Here is a 14,672-nt window from a genome sequence, read left to right as displayed (position 1 = left end):
GACCATGCCTTCAAGTCGCTTTTCTTGCACAATCTCCACAACAACGTGAGATACGATGTTACTATGCACTGCAGAACGAGTAACCTCACCATGCCAGAGATTAGGAAGTACGCGCAACTTGCATGGAAGACATGCGGACGGCCGACAAATCGGTACGAAGACACCGCCATAGTCTTAGGCATCCAACAGTCGAGCGACTCCGACCTAGCGTCGGAAGACGACGAGAGGACTTGGCCTAGCGAGCCCTGGTCACCCCCGAGGAACAGACGACCCTGGCGGTCGAAAGACCAACGGAACCAGGGGGGTGAAAGACGCCCTCAAGGGCAACCCATCAGGTAACGCTGACTCGCAGCCCACCTGACTCAGCCAAGTGACCTTTCCCCCTGCTGCCAAGTCGACATGGTAGGGGGGGGGGAAGAGAACTCAGCACACTTCCGGAAACGACCACTCCCATTTCGCACCTCGTTCTTCAACCTTCTTGGGCGACCTTGTTCGCAAAGGCAATGCCCGTTATGTATATATCTATACATATTCTTCAGTCTTACTGGGGGGTCATAACACTCTTGCTCTACCCGACTCCGGGTCAGAAACGAGCCTCATGTGTTCCCCCACCTTTTCGCATACACCTCTAGGGTGCCACAACCTTAGAGGCCCTTCGAGCACCCTAGCTCGTAAGATATTTAGTCAACTAAGCCTTGTTCTCCTGCTCTGTCAGCATGATCCACCTCCAGCTTGTCCAACGAAGCCACCGCCTTCTTTCAGCAGAGTCATCGGCCGGTCCTGTCAAGTCGCCAGTGCCGTAGGTAACTGAACTTGACCTGTGCGCCGGACCTGTCTCCATCTCTAATTAGGAGGGTGGGGGGAGGGAGATATCACCAGCCCGTCATGACACACTCCAGAGTGAAACTGTTCGCGACGTTTCCCTGAGTGCTGACGGTAACGTGGGATATCTGCCCTCGCCACTCAAACAGCGCGAGGGGGGTGGGCTCTCTGACAACAGAAACTTAGAGAGATGTACTTCACAGGAAGTACACTCTAATCTCGCCAGTGCCGAAACCAACCGGCAGAATGGCAGCTTACTATTGACTACTGACGTTTAACTGCATGCTCCAACTCACCCTGTAGACATGCACTAACCGCTAACACAGCCAACTTCAACCAGAACAGTTGCATGACCTGACGTTCATTGCGACTGTAAACTGATGCTCCACTCTCATAGAGAACCCTTTGCATGCTTTATAGACTCTACCAGAAGTCACCAAAGAGGACATAACCTCTGCCGTAGCAGTCAGATTTAACCCAGGACCTCATCCGAGAAGGCTCAGCTGTCAACAGCTGGAGCAGCGAGAGACCAGCCTAGCTAGTCACACTAGCCGTGCTAACGAAATCTGTAAATCTGCTACCACTACTGTTATGCAACCCTCACAGGTGCCTCTGGCCTATAGTCTTGGCAACGCAACTCCAATATCGATAGATTCCAAAACTTAGACACAGGACTCGCTCTAAATCTACCGATTAGAGAGAGGTAGACGCACATATCATGTACTAATAGATCCAGAAGCGACAGACTAACTGGATTCCCTCCTATTCATAACACCACGTAGCCAACCTACGACTGCTCCGCCGACGGACTCCAGTCCTGTCTAGGAGTTGAACCAGTAACCACTGTTTGCCCCTCACCTGCTTCTTGTCTTTCTATTCTTTCCTTCTCTCTCTTTTGTGTTTTGTTTTGTTTATTTGGGTTGTTACTTTCTTTGACACTGTGCCACAATGCTAGATTATCACAACATCATAATAGCGATTGAATTATTTGGGAATAATGTTTTGCTCACCTATGATTTGAATTGTGTATGATAGTAGATGTAGGTAGAAGTAGTTAAAGTCATCTGCCCAGATGCCACCTTAGTCATCTGCCCAGATGCCAATGAACTCTGAACTTGAACACCATGAACTTGACCACTATGAACCTTGAACTCTATGAACAATGAACACTGCCTGTTTTAACCACTGCTTTTGGTCTCAGGAACACTTGGACTGTCTCACCTCTTCAGGTTTCCCCACCACATGGATGCACATGCCAGCCCTTGGTTTGCTCTAAAGACCGAAGCCAACATCTCGCTCTTCAGAACAAAGGGGGGATGTTGGGCTCTGACCATGTGGCTTAAACATGTGCTGTGGACAAAGAAAATCAGGCCTTAACTTTTTCAAGCAAAGGTCTCATCCTGATTTGTAGTTGATAAGAGCAAAGGGATTTCACACTCAGGTGTGAATTCCCCCCCCCCCCCAAATAACCATGGTAACCGCGGCAATCTCATTGGCCGAGAGCCAAGAGACCCCAGGACCCCTGTGGTTCAGCCGATGTTCTATAAAACTCTCTGCTGCCCCCACCTCATAGCTTTCCCCCTTCGACCTCGGTTGAGTTAGGAGGCACACAACCGCTCTCTTCGCCCGGACCCCCCCCCCCCGTCCAGGCCACAGAAGAACCAACTTTCCCCGCCAGCGCACGAGGCCACGAGGAAGCAACAGCCCCTCGAACCCTCATCAAACCCTGTCAGGTCACGAGCCATTTCGCTGGACGAAACAGCCCGTGATAACGAATCTGCATCAGCATTCGTTCAGTGCTTTCTGCTTCTTTTTATTTTGTGCACAAACCGGCACAGAGGAGCCGACGAAGCCTCGCTCCTCTCGTGACCGAGGATTCCCGGCAAGACGCGCAGACACGTCGTCTCATCCGAAGTTAACTGTTCTCCCTGCAGCGAGTACAGACCGGACCTGCGTTTGCTCCAGAGCCACGCTAACGGACCGAAGCCGCGCCAGCTCACCGCCGCGCGACACACAGCGCCCGCTGCAAAGCCGCGCCGACCCGCAAGCTCCCCCCCTGTCCCCCTTCCCGACGAGGAAAACGGACAGCTTTGCCACAAACACTTCCACGTTGCAACGAAGCATCTACAAGTAAGATTCTTGGCATTTGGGCATAGCTTAGCTTAAATTAACTTAAGTTTAATTCAGGCCATTCATTTATATGTTGATATTCCCGTGTTTTTGTGTGTTTAAGACTGTCGCGTGATATTGAGGTATTACGCAATCATTACGGCGCAGAGAAGCGCCGCTGTATTTGTGTATCAACTATGACTGTTTCTTTGGGATTAATTTCATTCATTGTCTTCCACTCCGTGTGGAAGTTCTCTTTTCATTAACTCGACTCGGTGAGTGAGCTGAGGTGCGTGGTTTATCACGGCATAAGTTACCGGCAGTTCTCAAGACGACAGCGGTATATTTATGCGTGATAGAGCCAGCCAACTCAGGCTCACTACAACGCGCACCGCGCGCAGAAGTCTGATTCATGAGCCCCCACCTTTTTTCTCTTTCCTCCTTTCACGAAACACACACACACACAGCTCCGAATTCTACCCCTGGGGAACCTCGTTCAAACGAGCGCCTCACATCACGTGCTGCCCAGGCAAACGTGAATTACGCACAGCAGCCCCATTCTGCCATTTTGTCCGGGTCCCTCGACTCCGCCATCTTTGTAGTTTCTAGCTGTAGTTCTTAAGGCCCCTCCCCTTTGGCCAGCGTCACTCGACGCCGCCATCTTTGTAGTCTTTAGCGTAGCTGTAAGACTCCTTCCTGTTCACCCACAGACCCACACACACACACATACACATACACACACAGACATACACCCTCATCCATTTTATTCATTCTTTAGTTTAGGCATATAAAATTGTATGATAATGTTTGTTGGTTGCAATATTAATTGATTTGATCATTTATTATTTTGATTCAATAAACTCTGTTATACTTTCAGGAGCAGTCGTCTGTGATTACTTGTGCATATGTATTTGATAAGACTGTATGTAGTAGCCGGTGCTCGAACTTAAAAACCTTCACTGTCACTGAATGTATAGTCATACGCAGACTATTGACATTATGAGTGACTACTAATTATGAGACTTAGTTTTATCGTTTGGTTATTGGTCCCTGTTCGCAGGGTGGTGCCCCGTTTATATTAATAATCATTAATAATTGTTACATACATCAATAATTCTATTGATGTCAAGAATTCAGTTTCTTAAATGCTGATAACCCAAACACGCTCCTTTAGTTCCCAACAGCAGTACAAATGGTGACATTGTTAATAAAGGCCCTTCTACATATATATATATATATATATATTTATTTTCTATTTAAACTATGATACTGAAGTCCCAAGATATTCAATGAAGAATACAATACATTATACTTGGAGAACAGATCATCTGCATGATTGACTGTTTTACACGTCGATTTCTGTAATAATCTGCCCTGCCAGGGTTATAAATATGAAAATATTTCAACAACTAGATGATAACTTGATAGAACGGGGAAAAGAAGCGCAAAATGCTTTGAAGAACCCACAATTATAAGTCATGAATGTTTTATCATACTACACTGAAGACAACTGAACTAAAAGAAAGTTAGTCATGAAGTTCTTTATTTTCCCTTAACATTAAATACGATACGTCTCTGTGTTGTTGTCAAGGAGTCTGTATAGAAGTGTATAAACAGTGAGGTAAAATGAAGCGAAGCAATCTGCTGCCACCGAAATGTAAATTACATTTAGCCAGCCTCGACCTCAGGCTTTCATTTTCCCATGAATCATGTCATCTTGTCTAACATATTGTTTTCTGAATTGTTCACCGTCCATGCTAGTCAGTTTTATTGTGATCAGAAGTTAGATTGTTAATTGCTGTTCTCGAAGGCAGGTAAGACTGCAGTCATTGAGAGGGTGGAGAGAACTGATGATATACTGTATATGGGAATGACCGTACAATCAACAGTGAAAGAAATAGTAGAGAGCTAACCCCATCCGACAAGCACCACTGAAGAAACACACTGGCAGCTTAAAGGTGTCTGGATAGGTTTGATAGTGAGACCATTATGTCCCAATCATACACAGTCTATTCTAATGGTGAATCAGATGGTCATAAAATCACGCTCACATCAACTCTCAATGGAGAACAAAGACAATCCTCTATTTGTGAGAAGAATTTGCAAAACATTGGAACTGACAAAGGATCGACAGGAATTGCTTTTAAATGATCCCCGACCAGCCACGACTGAACGACTGTTCAAGGGTTCGGTGGTCATTCATTACACTTGAAAAAGAGCCTCGTGTCAACAAAGTTTGCTCTCATACTTTTCAATATTTTGGTAATGAATAAGCCCAGATTAATGTTTGCAAATGTATATTCAGCAAAGTCAACTCCCAGCAGAGTTGTCATTCATTTGGTTAATTATCGCGCTGTCTGACTTCCCTGGGAATCCTGTAATATGCACGAGAGCCAACTGGCTCTGGCAGATCACCTTGGATTTGTGAGGAAATCAATACTACAGCCCGACTATGTTTGCAGCTGTGTGGGCCTTAACGGTTTGACTAATGGCCTCGCTTATTGAAGACTGCGATGGCCTCAAGTTGTCACTCCAAATTCCAAATATATGTAGTCAATGATGTACTTACTGTTGTGACATATCTCGCTTCATCAATAACAAAAGAAAATCGTGATGCCAATCAAGTTCTGAGTACAGCTCAACTGTGGTGACTAGAAATAGAGAATTTGTTGCCAAATAAATTGCATTCTGCTGCACATTAACATCTCCATTACCATTTTATTGTACTATATTAATTCGATCCTACTAGATTAAGAAGATATGATTTACATAGATGTTTTTATCACGTTTTTTAGTGCCTAGTGCCATCTTTACTGCATGATGGGAATTTAGCTCTTGAAGACGATTGCTCTCAGCTCAAACATGTTGTTCCATCTTGATTGTGAAAACTATCTTCAGCTCTGTCTGGCTAATGCAGCCATCTGCTGGCAACTACTAATGGAGTTATAGAGCCTCTCAAGATCTCTTCAATAATTCAGAAGCGGAGAATGTTCTCAAGACTTCACATTTATGCACAAGGCTTAATTATAAATGTATTATTGGATTTGTCAATGACAGAGTTGCTTTTCCTAAGACTAAATATTCACTCTGCTTTAAACATTCAGGACAGGATGCACTAAAGTTTAGTCTTCCAGCTGTCAGTAGTCTTGGATTACTGTTGCTAATTCAACATAACGATGGTGCGCTGTGCAGTTATCTTTCAAGTTTATTTGGCTAAGAGAAATCCTCACAGATCCAGCCAATCAATCTTGCCAAAAATTGCAAGATATCTCTGTAGCTTCTGTTTAGATTTGCTCATTATAGCATGAACGCAGGCTCTACTATCGTTTAGACACAAGACAATGAAAGTATAGTATGAAGCTGAACAGAAGGTATTACTGAAATCACCTTAGTTGTCTTTGACCAATAATTAATTAATTTGTGCTTTAGTGCTGACTGTAACTTCTCTTTCTCTCTCTCAGGGTGGAGGTCACAGGATTCCAGCTCACTGCAACGATTTGAGGATTGACAACACAACTTGAAAAGAAAGACGGTGCTTATGTTCACCATAATGGCACCTGTAGGTGTGGCTAAGCTGCGGGCCAGACTCTTTCTGCTGTTTCTTTGCTTGACACTACGTGCCGGCATGCTTCAGTTCGCTACAGCCACGATACAAGGGTACATTGGGGACAGGGACATGATATGCCCATCTGTATGCAGGTGCGATGAGGACTTTATCTACTGTAATGATCGTGGTCTGAGCTCCATCCCGTCACTGCCTCCTTCGGCGTCCATTCTCTACCTTCAAAACAACCAGATAAACAACCCGGGTTTACCCACCTCCTTGGAGCGCCAGCTTACCGTCCGTGTGGTCTACCTGTATGACAATGAACTGGATGAATTTCCTGTGCACCTGCCACCATCCATACGTGAACTGCATTTGCAGGACAACAACATACGCATTATTCCTCGTAGTGCGCTGGCTCGGATGCCCTTGCTAGAGAAGCTCCACTTGGACGACAATTCAGTTTCCACTGTCAGCATTGAGGACCAGGCCTTTGCTGACAACCCACGGTTGCGCCTACTTTTTCTTTCACGCAACCACCTGTCAAGTATCCCCTCAGGACTGCCTGCCTCACTAGAAGAACTCCGTCTGGATGACAACCGAATCTCCACTATCCCGACCCACGCCTTCCGAGGCCTCGCCTCACTTAGATGTCTTGTCCTGGATGGGAACCTTTTGGCAAACCAGCGCATTGCAGATGACACATTCTCCCGCCTTTCCAACTTAACCGAGTTGTCTCTAGTCCGTAACTCCCTCCAGACCCCACCTGTCAATCTGCCCAGCGCCCATCTGCAGCGCCTGTCTCTACAGGAAAATGCCCTGACTCATATGCCACGTGGTTCCTTGGATGGCATGCGCAGGCTGCTGAGGCTGGACCTGTCAGGAAACAACTTGACCACTCTGCCGAGGGGACTGTTCAAAGACCTGGACAGCCTGGGCCAGCTGCTAGTGCGAGGCAATCCATGGCACTGTGGCTGCAACCTGCGTTGGCTGTATGACTGGCTGCATGCCCGCGGCAACTCCATCACTGTCAGAGGTCTCACCTGCCATGGGCCTGACAGAGTGCGAGACATGGCTTTGATAGACCTGACCAGCGAGATGGAGGAGTGTGAGGTGGTGAGGACAGCAGGGACCAGAGACAGAGTGGGCGGCGGTGGAGTTGATAGCTCCACAACTCACACCCCTCCACAGGGCTCTCTCTTCACCCTCCGCTCGAAGCGACCTGGTCTGGGGCTTCCTGACTCTGGCTTAGACTACACTCTTAGCAGCAGCGGTGTGGGGAAGAGCCTGGCCCTCAACGTAAAGCCTCTCTCTCACAACAGCGTCCGTGTTACCTGGAGCGTGGCTCAGCCCAGCTCCTCTTTCAGGCTAAGCTGGCTCCGACTGGGCACTGGGAACGGCATGGGATCAATCACGGAGACTTTGGTCCGGGGCGACCGTCGAGAGTACCTTCTTACCTCCCTTCAACCACGCTCCAGCTACATCATCTGCATGGTACCCCTTGCGGCCAGTTCTGAAAGCAAAGGGGTTATTTCTGGAGATCCTGAATCTGATGAAGCTCTCGTGTGTGCAAAAGCTGAAACATCTGACCTCATCCCTGCGGAGGAGATAGAGGATGAAGACTCAAAGCAGATGACAGTCCTGCCCCGGGCAGGGATTATTGGTGGGGCTACCGCCATTGTATCATTGGCTCTTATTGTTGGCATCTTTTGTTGGTATGGACACAGGACTGGGCATTTGTGCTCTCGTGACCACTACACTCGCAGCAAATCCCGAAAAAACAAGACCTATGATGATTACATTGAGTCAGGCACCAAGAAGGACAATACCATCTTGGAGATCCGTAGTCCTGGGTTCCAGATGACGCCTATGGCGGCTTGCCCACCAATGCAGCCTAAGCCCCTACGAGAGGATTACATTATTCATACCATATTTCCCTCCAATGGCACTGGCCTGTACAAAGGTGACAACCACGTTTCCAATGCAGGACATGGCACCAACCGCGGCTATAGAGAAGGAGAAATCCCAGATATAGACTACTGTTACACATAATGTATTGTACCAGATCCTATTCACAGTGTTATTGGTAAGCTGTATAGATGCACAATTTCCCTTCGCATGGACACTTCTGAAGCACCCCTCTGTGCCTTCTTTTTTCTGGTCTCCCATTCCAAAATACCTGCTGTTCACTGCACTGGAAGTACTGTATGTGATTAACTGGAACTGCAACCATGTGAGAACAGTTCACTGCAGGAAGCAGCGACCAGTGCCCCGGGTGTAAATGCACAGCTGACTGTTTCTTCCCCATCTTAGTAATGGCCTGTGTATGTTTTCCTTTCTGCTCTTTCCGCGTGACATGTAAGCAAAGAATGTATACACAGTGGAAAGGTCAAACTTAGCATAGATGCTAAGTTGAGAGTTCCTCTCTCACACACAGGAGCCACAACAGTCAATTCAAAATGGATTAAGACCCAATGAGATGACATTTTTGTTACTCTTTCCCTGCTCACCAATCATACACAGTATGTAGTCTTATCAAGTCATTGTTCCAAATGCCTCAACTATATTGATGTGCCCTACCAGCTATCCAAGGAAAGGGCTTTGTAAAGCTGTGAATTGTTCTATTTCAAACGACCCAATAACCACTTGTCTTAAAGTAGGCTTGTTATTACCTTATTCAGTAGTTGGCAGGGTGAAAATCTTATCATGGCTGGTCGGCTTTGGTTATACCTCTCGAGATCATTCACCTAAGGTCAGTATTGTAGTGCTGCATCAGATGAGATGCAGCACAAGCGTGTAGATAATTTACTTAGATACCGACTGGGCTGTGTTTGAAAAATACTTTGCTATTTTTATCCGTGGTTTGTTTCGTAATCAAATCCTGCACAGCTAATTTTATTTATTTATTTTTTTCCTTATGTGATGGTTTGTGATTTTGTCTCTGTTAAAATTGCTTTTTTTAATTTCCACCCTTCCTGATGAAACCCGGCTTTGATGAAGGCAGTGGAATTGTTTCATCTAAACAACAATATACGGAAAGTGAAGAAAATATCCTGAAGGCTGCCTCCAGGTTCATGTTTTCTGAAATGAAGCAGAGTGGATTCTTGAGTGAGGCTGTTTATAATATGTCATTTGAAAAATTTGACCCCTCCCAAAGACTAGCATGTTGGTCCACTGAGACAGTAGAGACCAACCCTCAACCCCTCTTTTCCTATTTTGTGCCTGTGTGCTTAGCCCTGTGACTTCAGTTGGAACATACTGGTGACAAAATGCTTCCTCCACGTGTTTAAAGGCGTTCACAGAGAATCCAGACTGGACAAATTACTAATGCGGAGCTTCCCGTGTGAGGCAGACTCTTGTGAGTGAACCTCGAAATGAGGGCGAGAACTGTGGGTGAAACCGAGGAGATTCAAACCGCAACACTGTTGACCTGCACTGTGGAGCAGTGGCCAAGCTGTGGGAGGGTGCATGGACTGTCGGGGTAGTTTGAAGGTGGGGTGACTTCTCAGTGAGATGAGTTCATTGATGTTTGCTTTAGCAATGGTAAAAAGGCCTCCACTCATTCCACCTCTTTTATTGCTGAGCAGCACTAAAAATGTAAATGTATTAGCACTTAGCAGAGGAACAGGGATAAATGTAACGACAGCCACGGTGAGACGGAGGCGAAAGAAACATCTCCAGGCACTGACAAAGATGGAGAATTGATGGCTCTGGCGCAGTGGAGTTCACTCATGCATAAATCTGTTTGTCATACTCAGCTTCTCCCCTTGGGTTTAACATTGTCCATCAGTTGTTTACCACTGTGTTGCTTCCAAAGGGGAAACCAATTGTGCTTCCTTGACTGTTCTGTCCGCCGGAGGTTTACATTGGTGTCAGACGATATTTGTCAGTGGAATGTATATTTTAACTTGCACCCGAAATCACTGGCTTAAACGTCTTACTGGCCCCGGCTCATTCTGTTTTGGGAAATGTTGATATAGTGTAATTGCTATTTTAAAAGTGGGTCAATTCAAGACACGTACTTCCTCATCATTTGTATAAATAAAACCATGGCCACAGCCACATAAATATTTTTTCTGGTGAAATTATAGAAAGTAATGGTGCCATAACTTTACGTAAAAAAAAAGAATAATTAAGTGAACCTGAGATATGTGTGGAATTTGCTTTATAAATTCATCTTCAGAGGGGATCAATAAAAAGTTTTATAATCTTGTTATTACTGCAGCCTGTCATTTCACCTCATGCCTGAGGAAACTGAATATGTTTATGACTCAGAGATTTTGGTAGGGGATGAAATTCTATCCCAAGAAGCTGGCTTTGTGCAAAAACTAAACCTCCATATTGTTTTCATTTGATGAAGGCTCTGAATAGCTCTAGGATAAAACAGTGCCAACTGCAGCCTGAGGCCAGACACTTGGAACCAGCTGAGATTATAAGATGGAGTTTACAAGAGTCAAAAGGCTGCCGCCCTTAGTTACTTTAGGTTTACATTCAGGCTGGGGCTCCACGAGGCTGAATGAGCCCAACTCTAAATGAACGACTTCATCAAAACAGATGAAATTGAGTAATTAGCCTCTACCGACTGTGCCTGTGTATCAGCTTGGTACCCTTCTGTTACCTCTGAATTCCTTCCACCTATGACACAGCCACTTGCTATTTTAGTAAAGGAAAAAGTTGTTTCATTTGCTTTTCAAGTTAGTAAAAATCAGTTAATTAGAAGCTAAACAATGCTGATATTTAAGAGTAAATTCATTTGGTCAGAGGTGTGCTATTTTGCGCATTTAACCACACCCAACACTGAAACAGACTTTCATGGGGTGTTGAAGCAAACCCTGCCTGTGCAAATTTCAATCTCTCGTTATGAATTGAAATGAGAAAAGCATACACCCACGAATGTGTCGTGAAAGGGTTCTGTCCCAATATATTTTCTGTTGTTATGCATGGCAAAAAAACTAAAATCTGTCAATTCTATTATTGCAAACAACGCCTCACATTTAACTCCTTTGCTTGTAAACAGTGAACATTGATGGTGCAGACATTTTAAATCCATTGGCGGCCTCTGTGTCCCCACAGCCATGTTGTGTTGGGCTTATTCCTAACGTCTGTGATCCAAACTGTGGCACAAACTGCCATTGTTTTATTTTGTTTAATTTACTGTAACTTGCCGTCACATCCTGCCATTTATTACTGTCTATGCCCACGGGAGTGTGGTAGGTCTGTGAGAGATGTATTGAGAATCACCATGGATCAACAATGTAACTGCTGCTGTAAAGCATTGTGAACAGTTTGTAACGGCAGTTGAATTCCCCATACAGAGCAACAGATTGGATTATCCCCTCCTCAACATGCAGGAGCTGTGAGTCAATCCAACACAACTTAATTAATTTCAAGGTTGATATGAATATATAAAGTGTGTACCTCTCAGACTCTGAATGAACAGCCAAGAGGAAGCAAAACATCTGAAAAGCATGGGCAAGTATGGTAAAGGTAGAATTAGCTTGAATGAAAAAGCATATGAATGCATTTACAGTTTGCAGGTATCAGGGGCGCTCACTTTACATACTTTTGAATTGTGTTGAAGGTCTTCAACATCATCAGATTCTTTGTATACCACAAAAGAATTACTGACAAATATGTTACGTCCTCTGTGTGCTTGCATTAAAGACCTCACCATCTCAAATTCCTGGGCTGCATTTTAGTTCCTGTAGGTTTCTGCAGGTTTTACTCCCTATATGAACAATGTGGTCTGTTTAAAGGGGAACTCCACCGACATACATCGAAATGTTTACAGATCTTACGGAGTAGTGCTGCGTATGTAAGAAGCTTATAAAGCTTATTGTTCCACTGCGTGAAGTCTGATAAATTGCCACAAGTTACAAACCAAATCTCCAACCAAAACAGTTGGTGGACACGTTGTATTGTGGGTAATGTAGGCACGAAGATTCGTCAAAAAAGAAGAACAATAACAGACAGTATTTCTGGTTTATTGTCATCAATTTTTATCCTGCTTTTTTTAACTGTCCATTGCAAGTCCGGCAATCTTATAGGAATGCAGTGCTAAACTAGTATTATGACTTTTAAGGAATACCTGAGAAAACCTGAGAAAGGATACTCATACTTGCCTCACTAAAAGACACTGATTCATAGTGTAAACGTGTGAGTTCAAAACATTGAGAACAGCCTTATGTAGAGCAACGGCACCTTGGAGATGAAGGCGCTTTCATCAGAAGTCAGTTTCATTACAGCCAACGTTCAGTGTAGACATGTGGAGTATGTAATTATTGCATTATTACTGCATTAACTAAGTTGGTTAAGAAAGCATTATTATTTGCCTATTTCAGCCTTTGTCTAAAGGACCACTCTGCCCACTCTGGCTTCATGGTCATCGTGGAAGGCTTCAGTGCCAGCAGTACATATGTCTCCGCTGGTCTTGGACAGCGCACTTCCCCTCTGAAACACCTTTTGTGCTCACAGAGATTAAAGAGTATCCTATTGTCATGGTCAGCTGGATCACAACTCAAATAACTGTGACCTGAAGGTTGGGCAGTAACCTATTTCCTGCCTCGCTCCTGGACAATTTAAGACCGTCCCCTGTAAATCTCATGGTGCAGCAAAGAAAATAAGCGGAGGGAAATGAGAAATACGATATTGGCAATGAGGCCATAAGAGGGGATATTGCAGAGAAAGAGATCGTGACGATGTTGGCGATGGAAGTTGTTGAGTCTCACAGCAGATGGGTTTGCTTGGTTCCTAACGCAGATGGTTTCAGAATGTTTCTCCCAGATTTCAACAGTTAAGGGTTTATTAGCTGGCAGTCTGATTGTCTTGGATAAGAATAATATAATACTGCATGGATTTAGGAAGGAATGCCTGGTCTGGGCCTTTATGATCCTGAGGAGACTGCATTGGCTACATTCACAACATTGCTCATAGCAGGGAGACTAGTAGCTGCAACTCCTTTCTTAAAATCATATTAAGGCATTTGTTTTAAATGATCTCTTGTCTGGGTTAGCACCGTTCGCTACGAACTGCTGCGGCTCAGGTGTCGCCATGTTGAGAGCTGTTGAGAGACGGTTGAAATGCTCCCAATCTTGTGTTGTGCATCTTTAATTTGTATGTTTATTGGTCTGGATTTCTTGCCTTCAGACATTTTATGACTGCACAATCATCCTCGAGTAATACTATACCAGCCCACACCTATTATATCCACGGTCTCAGCGTACAGGTTTATCCTGCAGACATGTTGGATTGTTTTCTTGTTTTGTTACTATTAAGCTTGCAATTTTTTTGTAATTAGTTCATTTAGAAGAGAAATGGAGACAGAATGTTTGTTTAGGTGTGAGAGATTTTCTCTAAGAGTGACTTGAAGCAGAGGATTATCAAATACAAATTAGTTGCTGCACTTATCTGCTGTGGGTAAACCGGCATGTCTATGAAGTGTGTTATTTATCGTGAAGTGGTAGTAACCACTATGATGTGGCTCAAATGACTGACGTAGGGCTCCAGACTGGAATACAATTACATTTTGTAAACCAATTTAGCCGAGCTGTTTTCCAATTAGATCAGGGGGATATTACTGATGCAGTTGTTCTGGATGGGCTCAGATAGTAAAAAGACTCTGCAGCAGTCACTTAATAAAACTGATACTGCTAAGGAAAGCTGATGTGCATGGCGGCAGAATTCATGCAACTTGGCTACTTGACCCTCTTAGCTTTTCTGCACTCCTGCAGACTTTTACATTCCCAGGGATTGGAGCAGCTCTTAACAGATGTGGACAAGTGGTGGTGGCCAGTGTGTGAGGGGCAAAATACATCTTTTGTAGAAAGGATGTCTTGTTGCTATGTGGTTAAATGAGCTGTTGGATAGAACAAGCTGCGCCACAATATGCAATGACTGAGACGCTTTTGAAATGCCTGTAGCTTGCTATAATGTTAAGAGTTTAACATGTCAAAGAATTATTTTAGCAGCCCATGTCAATCAGAGGTACAGTTGATAATTAAAATGATAATGCGATGAGACAAGTTACAGAGCTAATGTTAGCTATGTGTTAGCAAGTCACAGTTGTTCGCGAAGGCACTTGCGAACATTATACTGCATATCTGTCCGATGTAACATTCATATCTGTCGGATGTGACGCTCCACATTCTTCCATAAAACAAGTTGTATACCATCAAAATGCTGAACTTAACCTACAGAC

At 44.6% G+C, this 14,672-nt stretch overlaps 1 protein-coding gene across 1 annotated transcript; it reads left to right on the top strand.

Moving 5' to 3' along the window:
• Positions 1 to 6,469: 6,469 nt before the first annotated feature.
• Positions 6,470 to 8,527, top strand: flrt1a (fibronectin leucine rich transmembrane protein 1a; the record flags this gene model as incomplete). The annotated part of the gene is made up of 1 exon (XM_079282964.1): positions 6,470 to 8,527. One exon carries the CDS (start codon positions 6,470 to 6,472, stop codon positions 8,525 to 8,527), a length of 2,058 nt encoding a protein of 685 aa, XP_079139090.1.
• Positions 8,528 to 14,672: the final 6,145 nt, after the last annotated feature.

The sequence above is a fragment of the Melanostigma gelatinosum genome (assembly GCF_949748355.1).
Source record: "Melanostigma gelatinosum genome assembly, chromosome: 14".
NCBI classification, from domain to species: Eukaryota; Metazoa; Chordata; class Actinopteri; order Perciformes; family Zoarcidae; genus Melanostigma; species Melanostigma gelatinosum.
The sequence above is the reverse complement of the archived record's forward strand: the minus strand, read 5'-3'. Positions and strand labels throughout refer to the sequence as shown.